This window comes from Euleptes europaea, chromosome 4, assembly GCF_029931775.1.
Source record: "Euleptes europaea isolate rEulEur1 chromosome 4, rEulEur1.hap1, whole genome shotgun sequence".
In the NCBI taxonomy this organism is placed as follows: domain Eukaryota; kingdom Metazoa; phylum Chordata; class Lepidosauria; order Squamata; family Sphaerodactylidae; genus Euleptes; species Euleptes europaea.
In genome coordinates, this window is record NC_079315.1 from 28,556,811 (window position 1) to 28,582,107 (window position 25,297).

The 25,297-nt window shown below is 46.9% G+C and overlaps 1 protein-coding gene across 1 annotated transcript in view; it reads left to right on the forward strand.

The window, feature by feature from the left end:
* SUSD1 (sushi domain containing 1) overlaps positions 1 to 25,297 on the forward strand; it is an 83,137-nt gene that overhangs the window by 32,571 nt on the left and 25,269 nt on the right. Inside the window, exons 11-15 of the mRNA XM_056848957.1 lie at positions 11,520 to 11,611; positions 12,339 to 12,525; positions 14,193 to 14,290; positions 15,541 to 15,727; positions 21,426 to 21,519. Of these exons, the coding sequence (XP_056704935.1) occupies positions 11,520 to 11,611; positions 12,339 to 12,525; positions 14,193 to 14,290; positions 15,541 to 15,727; positions 21,426 to 21,519 (658 nt within the window). The remainder of the gene's footprint in view (positions 1 to 11,519; positions 11,612 to 12,338; positions 12,526 to 14,192; positions 14,291 to 15,540; positions 15,728 to 21,425; positions 21,520 to 25,297) is intronic.

Below are 25,297 nucleotides of genomic sequence, written 5' to 3' on the forward strand. Positions count from 1 at the left end.
ACCTTCAGCTCCCTCCGCAGATTTTCGATGGGATTAAGGTCTGGAGACTGGCTAGGCCACTCCAGGAGAAGGTGAGAAGGTGACAACAGTTGGTGCAATAATTCGCAAATGGAAGAAACACAAAATAACTGTCAATCTCCCTCGGTCTGGGGCTCCATGCAAGATCTCATCTCATGGAGTTGCAATGATCATGAGAACGGTGATGAAGCAGCCCAGAACTACACGGGGGGAACTTGTCAATGATCTCAGGGCAGCTGGGACCATAGTCACCATGAAAACAGTTGGTAACACACTACGCCGTAAAGGACTGAGATCTTGCAGAGCCCGCAAGGTCCCCTTGCTCAAGACAGCACATGTACAGGCCCGTCTGCAGTTTGCCATTGCACATCTGAATGACCCAGAGGAGAACTGGGTGAAAGTGTTGTGGTCAGATGAGACCAAAATCGAGCTCTTTGGCATCAACTCAACTCGCCGTGTTTGGAGGAGGAGGAATGCTGCCTACGACCCCAAGAACACCATCTCCACCGTCAAACATGGAGGGAGACATGCTTTGGGGGTGTTTTTCTGCTAAGGGGACAGGACACCTTCACCGCATCGAAGGGACGATGGACAGGACCATGTATCGTCAAATCTTGGGTGAGCACGTCCTTCCCTCAGCCAGGGCATTGAAAATGGATCGAGGATGGGTATTCCAGCATGACAATGACCTAAAACACACAGCCAAGGCAACAAAGGAGTGGCTCAAGAAGAAGCACATTAAGGTCCTGGAGTGGCCTAGCCAGTCTCCAGACCTTAATCCCATCGAAAATCTGCGGAGGGAACTGAAGGTTCGAGTAGCTTCACATCTGCCTCGAAATCTTTGCAACCATTTTTGCAACTGCTGTTGTCTAAGTAATCCAAAATGGCCTTCGCAGTATCATTTTGAAACTGGAGTATAGTGAGGTGAAAGAAGGAATGACCAGGCAGGAAAGACAAGGTTGATGAGAGTGAAGGTGGAGAAGGAGGAAGGAAAGGAAGAAAAATAGAACAAAAGTGGGGGGGGGGAGTGTGCTGGCTGTAGGGAAAAGAGGAAGGAATGAAGGAAGTGGCAGATGGGACAGATTGAGAAGGGTATGTGGGAGTGAAGGAATTCAGGAAAGGGGAGACACTGCAGGGACTATGGATGGGAGGGAAAGGGGGTATAATGTGGGCAGAAGGATTGTAAGGTCTGAGTCCACCTGTCAAATCCCAAACTACAGAACATCCAGACAGAGTCGTCTAAGAAGCAGTTTATTTGGGAAACATAAGGTGTATAGCAGCAACTTACAGGAAAAGGTACGCGGAGTCAAGTGAGGGGAAGCGGGCAGGTTGAAACATATACATCAGAAAGGCACCGTTGGATACCAGGCTGAGCCTGGTTCCCATGATAGATTACAGTTATTGCGCTGGGGCGCAGGCCGTCATAACAAACCTCTGAGCTACTTGACCTTGACTCCATCTGCGCTCTCAGCCTGGAGCTCACATTCTGCCCGCCCCAGGGCTCCCCCCTCCCCACCTCAGCCGATGGGGCGGGTTTATCTGGATACTTAGCATGGAATTGACGCAGCAGGCGAGGGGCGGAGATGTGACGATGTTTAACCCATTCGTCATGGGCGGGACTGAAATGTTTCCAATGGACTAGGTATTCCAAGCCCCCCTTATGAATGCGGGAATCAAGGATCTTGGAAACCACACAGTACTACTCCCCTCCCCACCATTTCGGGAACCTCTGGAGGCTTCTGGATGCCACTGTTCTAATACTGTTCTAATAAACTGACATGAAAAACTGGATGGACCCTTTTCAACTTGGGGAGTTGCAGCTCCATTGTGACTTCATTAATAACTCGGGTGATAGGAAAAGGACCAATGTATTTTTCACTCAGTTTTTTGGAGGGTCGCAGAGAACATAGATTTTTGGTGGAGACATATACCAGATCATATACCACCCTGAGCGTCCAGCCTGGGGACCGATGCTTGTCTGCTTGAGCTTTATATTTTCTTTTGGCCCGTTCTAAGTTTTCAGTTAACCAAGGCCACGTAGACTAGATGGTTTGAATCCAGTCTGACATCTCCACACACACACCCTCCCCTGACACATCCACCTGCCCGACGGGGCCAAACTCCTTGCCATACACAATGCGGAAGGGGTTGAAGCCTGTGGATTGATGAACAGAATTATCATATGCATACTCTGCAAAAGGCAATAGATCAACCCAGTCATCTTGATGATAATTCACATAACATCGGAGATAACATTCTAGTACAGCATTCACTCTTTCCGTCTGTCCATCTGTTTGGGGGTGGAAGGCACTTGACAGACCTTGTTCAACTCGTACCAGTTTGAGGAAAGCTTTCCAGAACTTGGCTATAAATATAGAGCCGCGGTCTGAGATTATCTTGCACAGGAAGGAATGATATTTGAATATATGTGTCACAAATAAGTGAGCCAGTCTTTGAGCGGTGGGCATGCCTTCCCAAGGGATTAAATGCACCTGTTTGGAAAAAAGGTCCATAACCACCCACAGGACAGTTTTCCCTCGACTTAATGGTAAATCAGTCATGAAATCCATGGCAATTACCTCCCATGGCCCTTGAGGCACTTCTAACGGTTTTAGTAGCCCGATGGGCTTGCTTGTCAGACGTTTTGCAGTGGTGCATACTGGACAGCTGCGGATGAAGGAGTCCAGATCAGAATGCATACCCGCCCACCAGAATTGATGACGGAGCAAATGTAGTCTTTACAAACCCAAAGTGTCCAGAGGTTTTTGCTCCATGAGCTAGTTCTAACACCTCTGTTCGCAAAGTTTTAGGCACGTACAATTTAGTCTTTGACCCATATTTCTCCCCGCTGCTCAAGAACTGAAGGCAGTACATTGTTATTCCTCTCGGTTAGGCACTCACGTATCAAAGTGTCACGGAAAGACTGGGGCAGTCCTGCTGGAATGACAGGGTCACCCCCCGCTTGGGGTTGGGTTGGAGAGTCACTGCTAGCATCCTCGGGCGGCTGCGGAGGACTAGAGGGACAACTCCCTTAGTGGGTTGCGGGGAGTCGCTCCCGGCCTGGGCTTGCCGCGCCTGGGCGCGCGTGAGGACTGCTAAGGTGGGGAGGATACCTCTGCTCTGGAGTAAACAGGGACTCGGGTCGTTCCATCTTAACAGGGTATTGAGGAAGTCTAGAAAGAGCATCAGCTAAGAGGTTTCTTTTGCCCGGAATGTGTTTGATTACAAAACGAACGCGAGAAAAGAAGTCCGCCCATCTGATTTGTTTTGTGGTGAGTTTGTGAGTCCCAGTTAAACCCTCCAGGTTCTTGTGATCTGTCCAAACCTGGAAGGGAGTCTCAGCACCTTCTAGGAAGTGTCTCCAGATTATTAAGGCGTGTTTCACTTCTGCCGCCTCTTTTTCCCAAATGGGCCAGTTGAGCTGAGACTGGGAAGATTTCTTTGAGAAATAGGCACATGGGTATAACTGGCCACCTTCCCCCTCTTGCATGAGGGCCCCTCCCATGGCTACTTCAGAAACATCTACCTGAACAATGAAAGGGTGGTCACAGTCTGGATGCTTAAGTATCCGTTCAGTTGTGAACAAACGTTTCAAAGTCTCAAAGGCTACCTGACAGTCCGGGGTCCATTCTATTTTAGCGGAGGGCTGGGTAGCGGCAACTCCTTTACCCTTGGTTTTGAGTAAGTTAGTAATTGGAAGCGCTACTTGTGCGAAGTCTCTGAGGAAATGGTGGTAGAAATTAGCGAACCCGAGAAATCTCTACTTGCTTGCGAGTAGTTGGCAGCTCCCAGTCAACTACTGCTTGTACCTTGTCCGGGTCAATGGTTATTCCTTGGTGTGAAATTCTATAGCCTAGAAAGGTTAGCTCCCTTTTATGGAATTCACACTTGAAAACCTTAGCATAGAGGTGGTTCTCTCTGAGCTGTTGCAGAACTTCTCTGACCAGGGTGATGTGCTCATCCAAACTCTTGGAGTAGATGAGGATGTCGTCTAAGTAAACTACCACCCCTCTAAACAACAAATAATGGAGAATCTTATTAATCATTTGCATGAAGACCCCCGGGGCCCCTTTTAATCCAAAGGGCATTACAAGGTACTCAAACATCCCAAAGCAACTGGAAAAAGGAGTCAATGGTTCATCCCCCTCTCAAATCCGTATGCGATAATACGCTTCAACCAAGTCCAATTTGGTGAAAATGCGTCCTTCCTTTAGCTGGCTAGGAGATCTGGAATGAGGGGAATGGGGTAGGCATTAGTCTGGGTGACTGCGTTAAGTTTGCGAAAGTCTATACACAGTCTTAAGTCACCTTCTTTTTACACACGAAGAAGGCAGGAGCGCAGTGGGGGGCTGTGGAGGGGCGGATGAAGCCCCATGCCAGATTCTTGTCAATAAAATCTTTCAATACTGCCTTTTCTTTGGGATGCATAGGATAAATCTTACTCTTAAATGTTTCCCCCCTCCACTTCAATAGCACAGTCTGTGGCGTGGGGGGGGGGTAGTACATCACACTCTTTGACATCGAAAACATCTGCAAAATCTTGATATTCGGGAGGCAATTGCGGATCAGCATCTCCTGCCGTCAAGGCAGAACCTAGGATGGCTACCTCTTTTTGGTGCTGTTCACATTGCGGTTGGACGAATTCAAGTGTTTGGGCTGCCCAGTCGATTATGGGGCTATGCCTCCGAAGCCAATTTATTCCCAGGACTACTGGAAAGCGGATGCCGGGCACTATAGTGAAGCGGATCTGTTCCCAATGGTCCCCCACTCCCATGACGACTATGCCCGTTTGCCTGTTAACTGGGGCCCCTTTGAAGTCACTCCCATCCATCTGGGCAAATCGGAGGGGCTGCGGTAAAACGCTTTTATGTTTAGGGTTTTAAAAGTGTCCTCACTGATTAGGGTATGAGCACATCCAGAATCTACTAGAGCCTTAACCGCTACTTGGGGACCCCCCTTATAATGTTGCAATATTACATCAAGAAACATAGTGTCTTCCACTTCTCTCACCATTAGCGGAGCTGTGGGGGGTGCAGTCACTTTGGTCTGCAGTGGCGCTCCATTCACTGCAGACGCTGCTCGTTTTTTGTCTGCTCCTGGGCGGGAACGAGGTTCAAGGCTGCTAAGGATCCCCAGGTCCCGTCTTCTTCTTCCGATGTATCTGTGTCGGCGGGACTAGAGGTGATTGTAATCCGCTGCCCAGATGGGCCTTCATTTGTAATCTGAGCCCCCGACGGGGTAGGAAGGAGCGCTGGCGATTCTTTACGAGCAACCTCGTCGTTCATGTGGAGGGCGACGGGTGGTTTGCGCCCGCTTGGCATAGTGCTTTTGCGACGGCTCTCCCCACCGCTCCAGGGATGTCCTTCTGCTTGCAGGTCCAGGTTGGGACGAGCGGAACGTGCGGAGCAAGTTGCAGCGAAATGACCCATCTTACCGCAAATGAGACATGCTCCCTTTCGGAAACGTTTGACCCGGTCCGAAACAGGAGCGGTTGGTCTCCGTGGAGGTGGGGCGGCATGGTCTTACCGTGGACCTGTTTTTTTTGCTCTGCGCCTGGAGAGAGCGAGGGATTGCCGGCGGCTTTCCACCTCCTCCACAAGCAGGACCCATTCCTCGAGGTTAGGCAGATCTCGTTGGATGTAAGCCCAGTATAGAACTTCAGGGTGCAATCCTTCACGAAAGTATTGCACTTGAGTAGCTTCACCCCAGTCAGTAACTCTGCTGGCCAGACGTTGAAATTCCCCGGCGTATTCTCGGACAGACTTGGTGCCTTGGCGCAACTGAAGGATGGCTACCTTAGCCTCGAACCGCCTTCTCAGGGCCCACATGAAGTCATTCATGGTTCGTATGGATCTGGCCCGTGAATCAAACTGTTGGATTATCCAATCTGCCACCTCTCCCTGTAATAGGGAGGTCACGTATCGCACCCAGCTGTCCTCAGTGGGGAACCACTGCCTTTGCTCTCTCATGAAGCTGTCTACCTGATGCAAAAAATAGGGTAGGGCTTCCGCAGAGTGTTAAAAGTCACTCGTAAGTCTTTTAAGGATGCATGCGGATGGGGCGGCGGGTACTGCCAATGCGGAGAGAATCCCCCCGGCCATCCCAGTGGGACTTGTGGCGGTGCTTGCAGCGGCTCTTGTGACGGGACTTGAGGAGGAATGCCGGGCTGCGGCGGCAGCAGCGGCAATCTCACCGGGGATTGTTGCCCCTGTCTCCATTTGCGGCATAGAGCATCCATTCGCTCTTGCATTTGGGCCATCTGTTGCTGTAGTTCTCGGTTCTGGAAGCGCAAATGAGAAACTTCATCTGTCGGTCCACCTCCGCGCCGGCTCTGGGAAATGCCGAACTGGGCATTCCAATCTTCAGTTGCTTCTCCACCGTACCACCCCTGAGAGACATCGAAAGGAGCATTCCAGTCTTCACTATCCTCTCTGTCCGAATCCCCCTCGCCCGGGTATTCACAGATATCTTGGGTCAGGGCATAGTGTACGGTAGCTCGTTGACAACGAGCTACGTGTCTTGGGAGAGCCATAAAAGACTGATCAGAAGAGAGCGAAAGCGTGAAGTCCTCCTCTCCCGATCCTGGTCCCGAGCCCAGCTGTCCAGTATCCTTGGATCGTGCTCCGAGGGCTTCTGCTTTGGTTGTAGCAGTTTCGGATGCCTGGGCCGCGACCAACTCCGCCGTCCAGGCCTCGGCTTTGGCCACGGCCGCTCCCAATTCCGCCACCTGAGCCGCGGTGGTGTCTCAGAGAAGTTGCTCCAACAGGGGAGTTAGAAACAGTTTCACCTCTTCCAGGTTGGTAAGCAGCGGCATTATTTTCCGCGCCACGTCTGTCGCAGCGGACCCAAAATCTAACAACAACAGTTCTTGGATTTGGGCTTCCGAAGCCGACTGGTAGTTCCATGATGCATAACACAATTTTGGCAGCAGCGTTACTCGCCTCGAATTGAAAGCGGTTGCCTCCGGAGCCTTCAGCCATAGCGGCCCGTAAAAAAGGACTGTCCAATAAATCCTCAAGAGTCACGGTGTGCGCGACCCACTGTGTTAGTAAGGAAGTCCCTTCTTGGGTGAGCAGGGTCTGCTCCTCCAGCACACCCCCAGCGGTACCATTATTGAAGTGACGGAATGGGTTTAAAAGGTAGGACCTGGTGGCTTTCCTCCTTTCCTCACGCCAGAGCTGGTCGATCTCCCTCTGGGCACTCCAGATTCGATCCTCAGTCTCCTCTTGCAGGAGCTGTCAAAGGATTTCTCGAGCGGTGGAGGCCTTCGGTTGACCCCCCCCCCCGGTGGTCCTCTCCCGACGAGGAACCAGTGGACCCAGGTGCTGTTGCCATGCACTTTAGGAATGAGGCAAGAACCACATTCCTTGGAAATAAAAAAAAGAAACTAAAATAAAGAAAGTGAAAAGGCCTTGAGTCCTATTGTAAGGTCTGAGTCCACCTGTCAAATCCCAAACAACAGAACATCCAGACAGAGTCGTCTAAGAAGCAGTTTATTTGGGAAGCATAAGGTGTATAGCAGCAACTTACAGGAAAAGGTATGCAGACTCAAGTGGGGGGAAGCGGGCAGGTTGAAACATATACATCAGAAAGGCACCGTTGGATACCAGGCTGAGCCTGGTTCCCATGACAGATTGGGATCGTGCCGGGGCGCAGGCCGTCATAACAAACCTCTGAGCTACTCAACCTTGACTCCAGCTGCACTCTCAGCCTGGAGCTCACAGACCAATGGCAGATAAGATTCTTCCCTGCAGCATGGCTCCACCTGGATCCCCTGCATGTTGCTTTGTGCAGATTTCTAAATGGACTAGAGAGCATATGTTGATCCTCCCGCATATGTGTGAAGCAGTGTTGGCCTGCATGCAGCTACGTTACAGACCACGAGAGAGGAATGCAGGTTTTCTCTTGGCATTCTCCAAGAAGGCTCAGAAAGAAGAGGCCAGTTCATGACCTGAGATGAAGAAAGCTTTACCATTGCTCTTTACGATCTTACTGTTTAAATCAGAAACTGTTTACATGCAATAATTTAATTTTGGAAGACATATAGGCCAGTCCTATGTATGCGTATTCAAGAAATAAGCCCACTGAGTTTTGTCGATGTGCATAAGCTTGCACAGTAATACATAGGATTGCATTGCATGTCACTAGCAACAGATGTGATGAGATAATAAGGCCACCCACATCCAGTGAAGAGAGAACTTATGTACCGTGAAAAGAAGAGAAGCCTTTTGGACTGATCTCATTCAAATTCAAGTTATCTGATAACGTATTTAATTGCTTGGCGAAAGCCACAGGTTGGATGCCTGCCTTCAGAGAACCTTGTTTCTTTGATCAAAGAGATTTAGCTCCACTGTAATAAATGATTGTCTAGATTTTTATCCAGCTTGATTGTTCAGCTTTGTGTGTGTGTGTATGTTTACAGTATAAGTTAATAATTTTAAGATTTCTAGCTTGAAATATAAACTTTCACAGAGAAAGGGCTTCCTCCTGCTGCGTAGAAAGCCATGCCACATTTTAAAGTTTAGTTCACACTTACTTTATCTCACACCATGATTTTTCTTTCTTTCTTTTGAACAGTGTCACCATTGGGACTCCTTTGGGACTGCCTTTGGCAGTCAGGTTTAGCACTTTAATTATTTTGGCCTGATAGCTTCCTGTTGGATTTCTAGACCAAAGAAAGTAAATCATTAGCTCAGTCCTTGTTTCATCTTGCGTTAACTTTCCACTGAACTGTTTCTGTGAGAGAATTACTGGTATATTTTGAAGGGGAGGTGGCTGGCAGGTTTAAGCTGCTTTTTCTAGGTATCTAGACTGGGCTGTTCTGACTTTAATAGCTGAAAATAGAAGGAGTAACTCCAGTAAATAGTACTCCTTCTGTAGCAGTGCTTCAGAGGAAGGAAAAGAGGCACCTGTTGAAATTCTCCCTTTGGTGCAACTGTTGAAACCCTACTGCCAACACTGGGGGGGGGGTGAGTTTCTATTCTGTTTGCACTTTTTTAGGGAAAGTCTGCTCTATAGCTTTGTCTTTTAGGACATTGTCACCTGCACAGTGCCCCAGAGTACAGCCACTTCTACCCACAGTTTTCATTCTGCAAACAAAAATGTACTGTAAGTACAAACGAACCCAGAAATTTACTGATTTTGACTTTTGGGGTTGCTTATTTTGACCCATAAATCATATTTAGAGTTTTAAAAAGTGCCACATGAGCCTTTTCCTTAGAAAACAGCTTTTTAAAGTCCTCTGGAGAGATTCTGCCTCACCTGATAATCTGAAAAAAAATTGACCTCACTACAGAGAAATATGTTCTTGGGGTACTAAAACCCTCCCGGCTACAAATAAACTGTACAGTAAATGTTATGAATGTAGTTATTTTCTGCCTCATGTGAAAGTGTATTTTCCAGCTCTCGGTATTTGGTTACTGTGAAACACAATGTCTTCTGCCACCACACACATTTTTGCCCCCTTGGCTACTCCAAGATGTATTTGAATTTGGAGTAAGTATACCCCGCAATACATATATGAAAAGGTTCTTTCAGCGTATGGTAGCAGTGTTAAAGGTACAAGACTGATGCCCTCTATCAAAGAACAATCTTGGAAGTCTCCATCCTTAAGTCCGCAGCATGTATTCATAATAAATTCAGAGTGCAAACCTTAAGCCCTGCATAATTTGTGGCACACTAAGGCAGGCACAGCCTAGCAGTCAGATATGGTGGTCACAGGGGCTAAATTTCTTGCTTGTCCAGCCCTGCAATAATAGGGGTATCATCATGCATTGCCAGGCACTGTAGCAAGCCATGGTTCATGGCTGGTGGGGCTGCTTTGGGAATGGTGGGTCACAGATTATGCAGATCTGGAAACAAATATATAAGATCATGTACAGTTGCTTAGCCCTGACCTGGATGGCTCAGGCTAGCCCATTCTTGTCAGATCTTGGAAGCTAAGCATGGTCAGCCCAGGTTAGTAATTGGATGGGAGACTGCCAAGGAATAGCAGGGTTGCTATGCAGAGGAAGGCAACGGCAAACCACCTTTGTTAGTCTCTTGCCTTGAAAATGTGACAGGGTCGCCATAAGTCGGCTGCGACTTGGCATCGCTTTCCACCACCACCACATTTATATAAGTAACAAAACAAGCATGCCTTTTCCCAAAGAAGAGAGAAGAAAATGCTTGCAGAAGGAAGTGGTGCCCTCCTGGGTAAATTTTCAGCTTGTTTAACGATTAAAAAAAAAAAAAAAAGATTCTGCAGGTGCATTTTAGACAAATGTGGAATTACAATTAAAAGCTCTTTATGGCATGTTATAAATAATGGGTTGGCTGGGATGGGCCTAAACTAAATGCAGAAATAAGCTATCAGGCCAGTGAAAAATGAAGATGTTTGTTTGGGGGGAGTTTTTTTTTAGGTCAGATGAATTTCTAGGCTTGTACCCTATAGGTCTCCTGTATCTATCCATGTTGCAACAACTCATGTTCCTTGTGTATCCTTGTGCACCATCATACGGTATTTTTTAAGCTGTACTGGTATCCTACCGCTCCTCCACATACTGTTCTCAGCTCTTTACCGTCTGTAGTTTTTTTGTTTCAGCTCAGCTGCCCTCTCCCTATTGGCCTTTCAGGGATCTTTGAAAGTTTCCTTTTCCAAAACAGTTTTTTAGCTCAAAGTTTTGAACAGACCAACAGTGGCACCCGGTGGCCTTCTTCAATAACAGCCTGCATGAGGAGAATGTAATGGTGATGTCTGAAATCAAGATAGGCTAACAGAAGTGAAAAAGGCTAGGAACTAGGGGCCATCATGGCTCAGTGGTGGAGCATCTGCTTTGCATGCAGAAGGTCTCAGGTTCAGTCCCTGGAACCACCAGTTCAAAGGATTGGGTAGTAGGTGATGTGAAACCCTAGAGAGCCGCCCCCAGGTAAGAGTAGACAACACGAACCTTGATTGACCAAAGAACTGAGTACGGTAAGTATTAGGCAGCTTGATGAGTTCATAGATGTACGAGCCCAAAGGTACAGTGATTTGCCTCACTGCAGATCCCTGTATGGGCAGGGGTAATACACATAGCTTCTGTGTGCAAGATTCCTCATTAATTTCACCAAATACACATAACACAGAAGTGCTTTAAAGTTAAGCATTTCCTGTGTTTGCTTTGTAAAATTTTGTTAATTTATCTTCCTTGAATTGATTTACTTGTGATGACCTTTGTTGAACAATAAAATAAATCTGATCTTGATTATTTTTGATACCTGCGAAGGTGGCTTTCAAGAATATTCAGTATTCAGTATTCAAGAAATCATCCTCTTAACTATTTAATCATCTGCCACATTTTTTGAAGCATTAGTTTCTCTCTGCCTATAAAAATAATATGTACATGATGTCCGATCATGTGACAGGGGATACTGAACAACAAGAAGGAACCAACCCTCCTCTTTCAGAGCACCAGGTGGCTAAAAGCATAATGGGCCATGAATTGTTTGGGGGAAAAATTTTGGTTTTTGTTTTGTTGCAGAAATGCAGGCATTTATTGATTTTGCAGTAAACAATTCTTGTTTGACGTGGAAGAGGCATCGTGGAAGTGAAGGTGTGAACGAAACTTACCGAGTGAGTAAGACCTGGGGTGTAGAGTGGGCATGCTATACGTATAAGATATTATTTGTAAAATGCTGCCAAATAAAAGAGGTCTCTAAAGCCACTTGGCTTGAATGCCCAAAGTTTCTTAAAAATGGCACAAAACAAAGCCAGGTTAGGGACCTTTGCAGTAAATGTAGTGGTCTTTGTTTACTTCGTATGTTCAGAAGATAGGCTTCTGCTTTCTAATTAGTCTGGGGGCAGGTCTCAGGAGACCAGTTCAGGTAGGGTTGCCAACCTCCAGATGAGGCCTGGAGACCTCTCAGAATCACAACTGATCTCCGGATGACATGGGTCAGTTCTCCTGAAGAAATAGGCTGCTTTGGAGGACTCTATGGAATTGTACCCTGCTGAGGCCCCCCCCCCCTTACTTTTGCCAGGCTTCACCTCCAGGGATTTCCCAACCAGGAGCTGGCAGCCGTAATCTAGGCAGATGCCTCGCTAGTGCAGATTTAAACCATCTCAAATTATTCTGAGAGTGTATTCAACCATAAACCTGTGTAGACTTATATGCCTTTAACTATAAGTGTTCCTTCTAAGAATTATAGGAGCTGCAGTTTTTTGAGACTGGTATAAATTCTTTCTTAGTTCTTGCAAAAACTAGTCCTAGGGAAAAGGAAATAGGCTGTTTAGATTGTATTGTAGCTTTGCCATGAACTCTTAGTACTGAGAGTTGACTTCCTTTTTATTTTGTTTACAGCTTACTATGAGGGTGCTAGGGAGTGCACTTGAAAAACATGCCAATGAATTGAAGATTAACCTAACCACAGCTGAGGAGGCTGTAAAGATGTGTTTGCCATTTCATCCACACACAAACTACAGTATAAAAATCGAAGCGGAATCCGACAATTTCGTTTCTAGGTTCTCATTACTAAATCCAGTAGCTGGTAGGTTCTGTACTTCTGGAAATTGTCACCATGAATGACTAATAATTTAGGTAATTTAAATTGAGTATTTCTGGTTCTGGGAACACAGAATACTGAATCCCAGTGTCTGGAAGCACGCAGAGTTTTCCCAGGAAGAGGCTGCCAGGGGGAGGGAAGGAGGGAAACCCAAAGACAGGGGGGCAGATAAAGGTAGGTTGACTGCTGGGTGGGAAAGAGAGCAGGAAAAAAGGGAGGAACTACAGGGGCTTTCAGGAAAGGGAAAGAGAAAATAGTGAGGGGGTGACATTCCTCCCTGGCAAATCCTTGTGACCCTTGTGGGCTCCCTGCTTGTTAAGTGTAATAAAATTGAAGAGCAGCAGAGTGGTCCATCCCGTCCAGCATCCTGTCTCACACAGTGGCCACCCAGTTCCTCTGGAGGTCTAACAATGGCATAGAGGCCAAAGCCTTCTCCTTATATTGCTTCCTGGCACTAGTATCCAGAGGCTTTGCCTAGGGCTGACTGCTGGCCCCACCTTCTGCTGGGTGAGCCTGGTTATGAATGAAGTAAATAAATAATAAATATAGCTGGAGATGGGAGACTGTCAGATAAAAGGTAGGTTGGTGAATGGCTGAATACGAGGGAATGAGGCAGAGAAGATATGGGGGTTGCCAGGAGGGCAGAAAGAGGAAATAGTGTGGGGATGGGGATACAGGGGAAAGTGAGGTGCCACATCACAAGTCCTTCAGGGTTTCCTACCATGCCCACTAGTCGGCACCACACAACTGGGCCGCAGTTTTGCTAGGCAGAGGGTGCTGGGGTGGGAGTGGGGAGAGGGAAAACTGACGACAGAGGAGCAGATAAAGGTTGGTTGGTTGGTTGGGATGGGGATAGGGTTGTCAACTCCAGGTTAGGAAATACCTGGAGATTTGGGGGGGATAGAGCCTGGGGAGGGTGCGGTTTGGGGAGGGGAGGGACCTCAGTGGGGTATAATGCCATAGACTCTACCCTCCAAAGCAGCCATTTCCTCCATGGGAAATAGGGTTGTCAACCTCCAGGTGGAGGCTGGAGATCACCTGGAATTACAACTGCTTTTCAGGCGAAAGAGATCAGTTCTAGATTGTCACATAATCTTAATTTACACAGTTTGGAAAACATTTTCTGTGAGGAAAAAGAGAAGGAACTCAGGAATTACTTTCAAGTTCTCTATAATTTCCAGTGGGAAAAATTGGGTGGGGAGAACAAAAAAAAAAGTGTTTTGTTTCTGAATTTTTCCATTCCCTGGCTCTGATTTCTACATCTTTAGAATGTGGCTCTAAAGGGAAGCCCCTGGGGGAATAATGTATGGTAAAGACATGGAAGATGGAGCAGGCACTGTGCCTTTTGGCAGGAAGGAAGTGAACAGAAAAAGGCACAATCTTAGTCCTGAGACTAGATCCCAACAGGAATTCTACAGCTTTGTGAGCAGCCTGAAGGGAGCCAAGAAGCTTGGTGGTAGGGCTGAATTTCACATGTTGATATGAACTAACCAGGCAATTATTTGGCAGCTGACAATGTCTGCTTTATATTTATTAGTGTTGTATAATTCTTTTCAGTTAACAGCATTCTCTCATTAAATGATATTGATAACACAGTCTGTGATTATTTTGCTCCAGTGTCTTTTTTTCCACTCTGTCCTATTTCCCCCTAGAAAAAGCAGTTGTATTTGGAAACATCTCCACATTTAATGTCACCTGTATTAAATGGCAGAGGAAATCAGGAAGAACACGATCTGAGGAAACCTATGTGGTAAGTGAGAGTGCCTTTTTAGAGTGCATGGAAAGTACTGGAATCAACCTGTTTGTTTTCGACTGTTGAAGGTAATAGGAGAGAGGTATGGGTGCCTGTGATGTCTCTGTTCATCCCATTTTTGCATCTGGTATAATGTTTCAAAAACCCGTTTGACCAGATGAGATAGTGGGAGGAAAAAATCCAACAAGTTCGATCCTGCCAGCTTTTTCGCTCTGTCTTCCCCAGTTCTCCTTATTACAGCCCCTGTCCCAGTTGGCTTTTGACCATGCAGTGTCCCCAGCATAGCCGTTTTGTGGGATGAAAGGGACTCCCCCTTCACCAGTGGAAAAACCAGTTGGATCCAACCCCATATGTGTACACAAGAAGGGCAAAAATATCTTTGTCAGACTGGCTTCAACTCATTCTGCTTCCATCTGTAATATGTCAACATAATCTGCTTATGTAGGCAACTGAATTGATTTGTTTAGAAACATGCTAACTAGTGCAGACAAAAATACTCGATAAGAGTCTTTTAAGACAGCATATAGATTGTAAGCATCATATATCTAATAGGTATGGCCGTCATGTTCATAACACAGGGCTTGGAGAAACATACAAAAAGGTTTTTAATGATTGAGAGGGTCCTAATTGGTATCACCCCTCACCCCAAAACAGATCTGCATCATCTGGACATGATGTAGGGAAATAAAAACTGGGCTATAACTACACAACTGACTTTCTCTCAGAACTTGGCTCAATGTAGGCTGTGAGGCCTGGTCTACATATGCAGGAGAATGAGGTAGAAATAAGCTACTATAGAGTCCTGAAGTGGTAGAATGGACTATACCATTTTGTACCCTGGGGATAAAGGGAATATCACATTTATGAATGCTCCTCTATGCCAGTCAACCTACAAATACAAGACAAATACAGCTTGCATTTGTCAGAACTAGAACCTTGTCCCTGAACTTGTTAGTTTTTTGTTTGCAGATAACGTTTTATGTGGAAGAGCATTGGAAGCAGTATTCCCCCTCCTGTAACCTGAAGTGGTACAATCCATTTTACCACCTCTTTCCCATTTCATTCTGCTGCATTTATTAATTCAGCCTTAGAAGCAAGGGCTTCCATTTGTATGCAAATATAGTAAAAGTTAAGTACATTGCTTTTTTTCTCCCCCAAAATATTTGTTCAATTAAGAGATTCTATTAGTGAATATGTGTGAAACCATCAGAAATTGAAATCACAGCCTTGTGCGTGCTTTATTACAGCTTCATGCTCGAGGTCTACGCTGGTATCAGAAGGAATTCCTTCATTCTATGACTCTTAATTTTGTCAACAATTCGGAGACTCCAGCACTGTGCCTTAATTTACGACCAGGCAGCAATTATACTGTTAACATTTCCACAGCAAATTTGGATCATAATGTCACAGTCTACATAACAACCCCAATAACTGGTAAGCCATTTCTCTGTTTCTTGTTTCCTGTCTTTCATTGTATAACAGAGCAAAAGGTCAGGGTGTAAGAAGCAATTGAAGTGATTTACCTTTCTTTGCCGTTATTACTGAAGTCCTTTAAGAAGCCCCTCCCTTCTGGATCACATAATAACCACAAATGATAGTTTATTGGTGGGAAACTTAAATACATCACCCTGCCACTGTAAAAGCAAACTGGCAAAACACAGAATAAGAATGAATACTATTGCAGTACAGCCATTTATAGTTCTTATGTAGTGAAATTAGAGGTAACACTGAATTTAGGTTTGAGTCAAATACTTGCCCTGATTTATGGAGTGGCCTTAGGCAAGTCACTTATACTGCAGTTCAGTAGCTGCCATGACTTACACGTAACACCTATAGATGCAGTGACTCCCCTGTTTACTTCTGTCATCTGGGCTGGATCAGTGCAAGGAACAGGGTAAGAAGCGAGAAGAACCTTTCCTCCCTGATGTGTTAGTTTTCTTTATGCAGGGAGTTTTTATTTGGAGTAACAATCAGAAAAGGCATTTGCTGCCGGAGTCTTAAATGCTTCAATCACTTCTGTCACCTCATTCTGGTGCACGCACAGAGCACGTACAGGGAGAAAATCAACCTGTGCTGTGTGCAAGCTTTGTGCATGTGCAAAGGTCAACAGAGGCCATTTTTGCATAGTAATTAGCAGCGTGTTCCAGGCTGAATTGCCCCTCATATTTTTTTTGAATTTTGCATGCTGAACCATCATTCTGGAAGTGACTGCGAAGCCGGCGCATACCTGCTTTGCAATAGTAAAGAGCCCATTTAACGCCACCTTTGGTGTTTGCCGCGAAGAACCCCCCTCAAGGAACTATGCAAAACAACAGAGGCACGTTAGCTATGCACATGCTAATTGCTATGCAAACAGGAACAAAGGAGCAGGCGGGGGGATGGAATTTCTCCTTTTGCGTTGGGACCGTGAATAGGCATTTTTAAAGTAGCATTTTAAAAAAGAGCTTTGAGCGAGCATCAAAATTGACCATGCAAAAATGGCCAGAGTCTTTTGCACTTTGAATTAGAAGACTTTGAGCGCACCAAGCCGGGCGCAGCAAACTGAAAATAAAATCCCCCTCCACAAGCCCCGTAGAACAGCTCATAGAGTTCCACGGGGCCACACCACCATTTTTGCTGGCATAACTTCACGCTGGCAAAAATGGGCGTTCTTGGGGTGAAAGGGCTTAGGGAGCTGACTAAAGTCAGCTCCGCCCCCTGGAATGCCCCCTTTGGTGCCGGTGTGAGTCCCTGCACCAGGGAAATGCTGCCAGTGAGGCTGCACCAGCGCCTGTGGCTTCCACTTCCGTGTTACTCCCTGGAGATGGTGTAAGTGGCCCTGCACCAGCGTTAGTGCCAGTTTAGCCGACACAAGTGACACTAATACTGGTGCAGGGGTCACGTCAGCTCCTATTCCCTTTCAGCCCCTTCCCTCCTTCAGTTGCTCTGTTTGGATTGTAAGCATACCTGATTTTCTTATCTGGGCAGTATAGGTTTTAAATAAAAAACACCAGTAATCACAACAAAAAATTGCCAAGAATTGTCTACATTTTCATGTATTAATCACATGAACACATGAAGCTGCCTTATACTGAATCAGACCCTTGGTCCATCAAAGTCAGTATTGTCTACTCAGTCCTGCAGCAGCTCTCCAGGGTCCCAGGCAGGTCTTTCACATCACCTCCTTGCCTAGTCCCTTTAACTGGAGATGCCGGGGATTGAACCTGGGACCTTCTGCATGCAAAACAGAGGCTCTACCACTGAGTCACAGCCTTTCCCCAATCAATTACATTGAAATAACCTGAGAAAATTTACAATGTATTAAAGAAAAATAGCCATCTGTATTTTTCTTTTTATACCCTGTCAAAGCAACACACTGACCAAATTCAAAACAGCCTCTAAAAAAAACAAGTGTGGGGACGGGCCTGTTAAAATTTGCCCTTATTGACCAGAATTGCCCCCCCCCATATTAATCAAGTATCCCTTCTGTTGATTCATCTGCAGATTACACTGATTCTCTGCAGCATCATAAAATGATCTGCCCAATATGGGTTGTGCTGACCAGCTAGGTAAAACATGTAAAGGTCTAGGTACTTTAAAGTTCAGTTGACATTACAAACAAAAGGACAGCGAGTGCTCTGAGAATCTGCTGCAAACCCCAATGAAATTGAAAGGAGGTGAAGGAAGAAGAAGAGTTGGTTTTTATATGCCGAGTTTCTCTACCACTTAAGGAAGAATCAAACCGGCTTGCAATCACCTTCCCCTCCCCACAATAGACACCATGTAAGGTAGGTGGGGCTGAGATAGGTCTAAGAGAGCTGTGACTAGCCCAAGGTCACCCAGCTGGCTTCACGTGTAGGAGTGAGGAAACAAATCCAGTTCACCGATTAGCTCCACCGCTCATGTGGAGGAGTGGGGAATCAAACCTGGTTCTCCAGATCAGAGTCCACTTCTCCAAACCACCACTCTTAACCACTACACCACGCTGGTTGGAGACAAAGCGATAAGAAAAAGGATGCAAAACATTGACTTTGATCTTAAGCACCCTTTCTGATTGCAGTAGGTACTTCTGTTCACGGAATAGGAGGAAGAGCTGTTATTGTCAATTTTGCCCCCTTTCACTACAGGCCACAACACAGTTTAACCCCCACAATGTTCCTGAACGTCCACTGATCTAATGGGGCACAATTATGGGGGGGGGGAGGACAGGACAGAAAGCAGGGGAGGGGGTCAGCCCTTACACAGTAGAACTCCTTTCATGCTGCATAGGATCCAAGCCATGGCACGCTATGCGCTAGGATCACATAACAAACAAAATTCCCGAAACGTGAAAAACTCGCGCATATTTCACATTCACTGAGGAAAAAGTGTGCTAGCTGAATATGCCCTTATGTTAACCTTAGTAGCAACACAGAGGGAGCCTATTTATACATTCCCCTCCCCAATCTATAATCATCCACTAGGTGAAGCTGTTGAACTTCAGCTGAGAAACTGTTTCAGCATCCTCAGTTTTTTCTTAGGAAGAAACAGAGAAGTGATTTTTGCTGTTCCTTTAAAACGTAACCAATACAGTACTTTTCCTCCTTCGCGGAGTAGATGAGGTGAAAACACTAAAGAACCTCAATTGATGGTCTGTATTCTTGCCAGATGTTATGTCACTACAAACCACAATAAAATTCCTTTTCCAAAGGTAGGTAGGCAAGGACGCTGCTGTCATTTATTTTATTTACAACGTTTATATCCTGCCTTCTGCACAATCAGGACCACCAAGACAATTAACAATTAAAACAGCATAATAAGTAGTAGACAGAAAATTAAAACATGAGGCAGGGAGGAGGGGTCATTGAGGGGACACCAGACGAAACAAAAAGTCTTCACCTGCTGGCAGAAGGCAGTGAGAGAAGGAGACAAATGGATCTCCCTGGGGAGGTAATTCCATAATTTTGGCTCCATGATTGAGAAGGCCTTATCTTGGGTTGCTAATGCTACCTGTCCACCCTCAGAAAGCAGGGTACCCAAAGCAGGGCCTCAGAAAATAACTGTAGCAGTTGGGTAGGTTCGTGTGGAAGTAGGTGTTCCTTAAAGTATACTGGTCTCAAACCATCTAACAGCTTTAAATGGTCCTGGAAACAAATTGGGAGCCAGTGTAGAAGGACCAAGATTGGAGTGATATGAACCCTATGACCATGCTTCTCCTCTGTATCAATGTTGGCCATTTGTAGTGGTCTACTAAATTATTCACCCTAGTGAAAGCCTGCACCATTTGTGACTTGACAAGTTGAGTTTCTGCCTGTGAGCCATAATATTGTGGCCCCCCATTTTTGCAGCCCCAGACAGGCAGTACAATGTGTATAGAGAACCTAGCAGGCTGCATTTGATTTGGTGAAGTGGCTCTCAGTCCACAGCTAGGAGTGCCACATTCACAATCACTATCAGCCAAAAGAGCCATGTGACTAGTGTATGCCAGCCACTTTCTTTCCACCTGTCTTCTTGTCTTCTTTTCACTGTCCTGTCTTCCCTCATTCTCCCAGATGTCCTCTCGAAGAGTTTGTTTCCCCAAATTAGAAGAGGCACAGGTGGCATTTGAAAAAGCTATGTGCATCCCACAAAGCCATGGAGCGAGAACCACTGATTTAGTGGTTTAGTGAGAAAGCTGGACTATAAATGCAGTAAATAAATCAATAAACATTCTGCTCATTTTGCATCCAAATGTATGGACAGCCTCCTTGTGTTTCCTCTCTTCAGTCCGTACTTAAACTATTGAGAGCCTCACCAGCTTTTCGTGAAGCAAATATCGTTAGGCTAAGGCACAGAACAGGCCGGCGGCCAGGCGCCGCCGCCTTTAAATAGGTGAAGGAAGGCGGAGCAACACAGGGAGCGCCTGCATCATCAACCCCCGACGCCAGCCTGTCACTCTGCCCACCCTGAGCGCAGCGATAGGCTGCAAGGTTGGAAGGGGCAGGCAGGAATGCCCAGCCATGCGGCGGGGCAAGGAAGGCAACGCCCGCCCCACAGAGCTCCTCTTTTGGACGGAGCTGCCTCCCAGCTGGCCACAACGGGCAGCCATGGTAAGTCATGGCCACGTGCATTTTTTGTAAAAAGCCACTTTGTTGTTGTTAAAATGACACTTGTTCTGGTCGAAGGCAGTTTTGTGTGAGGGAAGGGTTAAGCACACGCACATGAAAACATAGCCAGTCCTCAGCTGAACCGCCTCCTCCCCACTGCTTTTGCTTTGAAAAAAATCTCTCCCCCCACAAAAAAAATCAGGGCTTTTTAAAACATGTATTATGCCCTTAAGCACTGATTACACAGTGGCCTAAAAGATGTGAAAGGATTTCTGGAATGGTACTTAATGTGGAAAAAAGAAAGAAATCTGTTGTGACTGGGATGTGTCTGATGCATTTAGATCTCTTTAGATGCTGTGCCTGCTTCCAAACATATTTTCCCCTTCTGTAAGTGACCTCTGAGAAAAGTCATATAAGTTAGAATGGTGCTTTTATTTATTTTCTTTGAACATGAATATAAAATAGGCTTATAAAGAGCTGCCGGATGGCCTCTGGCATGAAAGGATTGCCTCCAGGTAGCGGGGCAAGGACGCTTTGGATGACATGCAGAGAGTTTGTTTTCCATCTTTGTTTAGGACTTCAGTGCACCATAGATGACTAACATAGGGCAGAGCAGGGCAAGTAAAAGTTTATGATGTGGATCCTAAGGTTCCATGTCACTAATAGCAGAGCTTTCCTCCAACACAATGGTCCTTTCTCCGGGGCAAGCCTTCCTCCAGACAGTGGTTCCCAAACTTTTCGGGCCACCGCCCCCTTGGTTTCACAATCTCAACCCAGGCGCCCCCTACCCTATCCAACAACACAATTGAAGGGGCCCACCTCTAGCACCCCCCTGCTGCCCCCTTGCCTCTTAGTGCCCCGCTAGGTAATCCCACCGCTCCCCAGGGGGTGGTACTGCCCACTTTGGGAACCACTGCTCCAGAAGAAGAGATCCGGAAGGCTACAGTGAGAAGGAGGCAGGGAATTTTATGTCCTCTAGCACAGCTCTTGCCACACTGCTTAGGATCCAAACCATATAAGGCCCTTTGCACATTAAAAGTAAGTTCTAATGCAACAACAACAACAATAATATATGTCTTACCTTTTAGATCCACGATCCCCAGAAGTGGAATTCATATCAGTTGAAGGTTCTGCACCAGTGTTCACCCTGAGGAAAGCAGAAGAAGCAAATGGCCCTATAAGGTCCCTGGATTTTCTGTTGCATATTATTGACATGCCAGGAATATCTGATATTGACACCTGGTTGTTTTGTTTTGAATTTTTGTCCTTCCAAATTTTATGATAAATCAAGGGATTTAATTTCTACCATGTGTGAGTTTACTTTGGGTTGCTTATTTACTTCTTGAGCTTAAAAATCCAGCCATGTCCTAAACCTTCATTTTCTGCCACATAGTCAAAACCTTGCTCCTATACTGGTTAACCCAGGAAGACATGAAGGTAACGCTTTCCAGTTCCACACTTGCAATCAACCTGGATCTGACTCTCCCACCACAAAAAACCACTCATTCTAGTTGTGAATGCAATAAAATGGTTAAAAGGTATTAAGGAGCGTTTAGCCTGCAGAATGTGCCTTTGGCCTAGTCTCTAAGGGGAGAGCCAAATTTGGCTCACATGAACACATGAGCACATGAAGCTGCCTTCTACCTTGGTCCATCAAAGTCAGTATTGTCTACTCAGGCCTGCAGCAGCTCTCCAGGGTCTCAGGTAGAGGTCTTTCACATCACCTACTTTCCTGGTCCTTTTAACTGGAGTTGCCGGAGATTGAACCTGGGACTCTCTGCATGCCAAGCAGATGCTCTACCACTGAGCCACGGCCCCTCCCCAAACATGAAGCTACCTTATACTGAATCAGACCATCAGTCCATCAAGGTCAGTATTATCTACTCAGACTGGCAGCAGCTCTCCAGGGTCTCAGGCTGAAGTGTTTCACATCATCTACTGTCTTGTCATCTTAGCTGGAGATGCTGGGGATTGAACCGGGGACCTTCTGCATGCAAAGCAGAGGCTCTTCCACTGAGCCACAGCCCCTCCCCTGTCAAAGGTGATGTCAGAGTTTTCTGAATGGACTGTATTGTCTTGGGCATAGCACTAGGTTTCCTTCCCCCTGCATGACAGATGATTAAGATGGTAGTGAATTAAGTAATTGCATGACAGTTTGCATTCCATGTATATTCTAAGCCAGTTCTAGGTTCTGTCTTTTTGTCACGCTTTAGCATCACACTGTAGTGTCATACCCAGAGTATGCAGATGAAGATGTGGGCTTGATTCCAGTAGTTTCTATTAAGTTGTGTAGTGCAAAGTTAATAGACTGTTCTGGCAGGTCTGCTTCTGGCAAGGAATTAGGTTTACCAGAGGCGGGACAGGATTAGCCTACACTCTAATAGTGCCCCACATATTGTCTTTCATATAACTTTCATTTCATATAACTTTCATTTCATTTGCTCTTTGTAGAAAAAAATAAGATGGGCAGGGACACTTGTCTCTGGTGCTAGGTGTCCCAGCCTTCAGCTGAGATGGAACCTTCGGAAGGTAGCTGCAGTACTCTGTGTATAGTACACAACAGGTTCAACCTACTCTTTACAAAGTCCTCATGTTTGTTGGGAAATAGCACAGGGACTTTGTATCACATGTGCAGAGGGTGTTTTTTGCCTCCCAGATGTACAGCTGGTCTTTTCTGTTTGTGAGCACAGTGTGCCAGGAGAAGCAGCTGTAGCCCCACCCCCACCGTGCTGTTTTTGCATCTCAAATGGCCCCATGGAGCTGCTTTCAGAGAAGTTATGTTCATCTGCGTGGCTTCTATGCAGTCCCACATTGGGGACTGCGCAGGTGCAGGCCAACCACGGATAAGATTTGTCAGCTTCTAGCAAAATCTAGAGAGAGTGCTCCCCCTCCCCTTGGGGCATGCAATCTCCCCGCCCATCGGTCACATGACCCAAGGGGGAGGGAGCACTCTTCCCTCCAGTTCTCTTTCTGCCGCCACGGAGAGAGAATGTGTTAGCTTCGTCTCTAGCCACGGAGTCCAAGAAAGCTCCACTTTTCCAAAAAATGTATCTCTTGTGGTACCAAGATGGCGAAGACTGATCCTCACCTTGAATGTCTCCTTTGTTTGGGAGAAGGCCACATTCCTGCAACTTGCAAAAGTTACTCCAAACTCTCCAACAAGGCCCTGAGGGTTCGGTCGACTCGCCTGCTCTCTCACCTCTACAAAGAGTCTCTCAGTCCACTGGGTCAATCTGCTGAGCCTGGTACTTCGACCGGTAAGCCACAGTCCGAAGCGGGACCCCCAACAAAAAAATCTAAGAGGGGTGGCCCTTCTAAGAAGCCCTCTTTGGTCATTGTTCGTTCGGCAAAGTTTACTGCTCTGGATTGCCAAGATGGCCACGGACGCGGCTCTTCGCGCCATGCTTCCCGCTCCAGATCACCTCGGCGCCGATCGCCTTCGCGTTCGCCGAAGTCTCTTCGACGCCGATCACCATCAACATCTCGACGTCGATCTCAGGTCAAGTCGTCTCATCCCTCGGCGTCGCTCGCCTCCGACGTAGCTGCGCAGCAGCCCATTACTATCAAGGATTCGCCTCCTCATTCCCTGGCTATCCCCTCGGTTCCGTGTCCAAGCAGGGCCAAGGAAGACTCGGCTGAGTTCAAACAGCACCTCCTTCATCTCTACAAAGATGTGCTTCCGGTGCTTACAAAGTCCCCACAGCCTGACGGTAACGGGCCTCAGGCAGAATCTGCAGAGCTCCAGGAAGGTGCTGTTCAGCCATCCCCTCCTGTGAGCACCCAACGAGACTCTCAATGGTCAGTCGAAAAGACCCAAGTAGAGTCGCCGAAAGGTTCGTCCCATCTTGAACCTGGTCAATGGCCTCGGCGTCGATCGACTTCTCGACGCCATTCTCGGAGTTCGGCTTTGTCCAGAGCCAGTAGGCGTCGGTCTACTTCGCGCCATCGCCGCCCTACCCGTCAGAGCCGATCCTCGACGTTCCGCCCGTCGGAGTCGATCCGTCTCCTGCAGATGCCGGTCGTCCTCTCATCGCAGCCGATCTACTCGTCGCAGCCGTTCTTCTCGTCGCAGCTGATCCTGTTGTCAGAGCCGATCCTCGCATTGGAGCTGTTCGTCTCGTCGGAGCCGATCGTATCGTCGAAGCCAATCCGTTCATCGTTGGCGCCGATCTACTTCTCGCTGCTCCCAATCTTGCCGGTCTTCATCCAAACAGTCAATCTCCGGTCACAGCTGATCACTTCGCTCACATGGTCCAGATGTTCACACTCATCGTTCATCATCCAAGCAGTTAATCACCGGACATAGCCGTTCACTTCGTTCATGCAGGCCTGTCATTCGGAGGCACCGTTCCTCCTCTAGGAGCCGGTCTCCCTCCCATTGGCTCTGGGATGTTTCTCGACGCCAATACCCGACTCCCTCAGTTTACTCAGGTTCTTCGGTTGACCGTCGTCGTCACCGTCGCTCCCGTTCAGGTTCACCTTTCGGAGGCTCTCGTTGGCATCGACACACGCCGTCTCGCCATCCTGATGACCGATCCAAAGATTCCGTCCGTCCAAGGCAAGCGCCGCTTCACAAGCCTCTATCCAGGTCTCCTTCCCTTCCATGTCAAGGGACACTGATCATTCCGAGTATGACGCCTCCTTCTCTCCTGGTTCGGATGAGGATGAGGAATCCCGTGCTTCAGTTCCCTCACCCGAGGACACAGTTGGGGACTCTAAACCGGTTTCTCCTACGGGAGATGTTCGCTTATACGCGGAACAGCTAATCTGCATGGCAAAGGCTCTGAAAATTGATTTTAAACCGGAGGATTCCAGTCCGATAGATGATATTATGGATATCCTCCATAGCCCTGATGTAGGCCCTGTGGCCCTCCCCATGATAAAAAGCATTCTTGAAGTGGTCCATACCAACTGCGCTAAGCCTGCCTCAGTCCCCTCGTCCACCAAAAGAGTAGAGAAT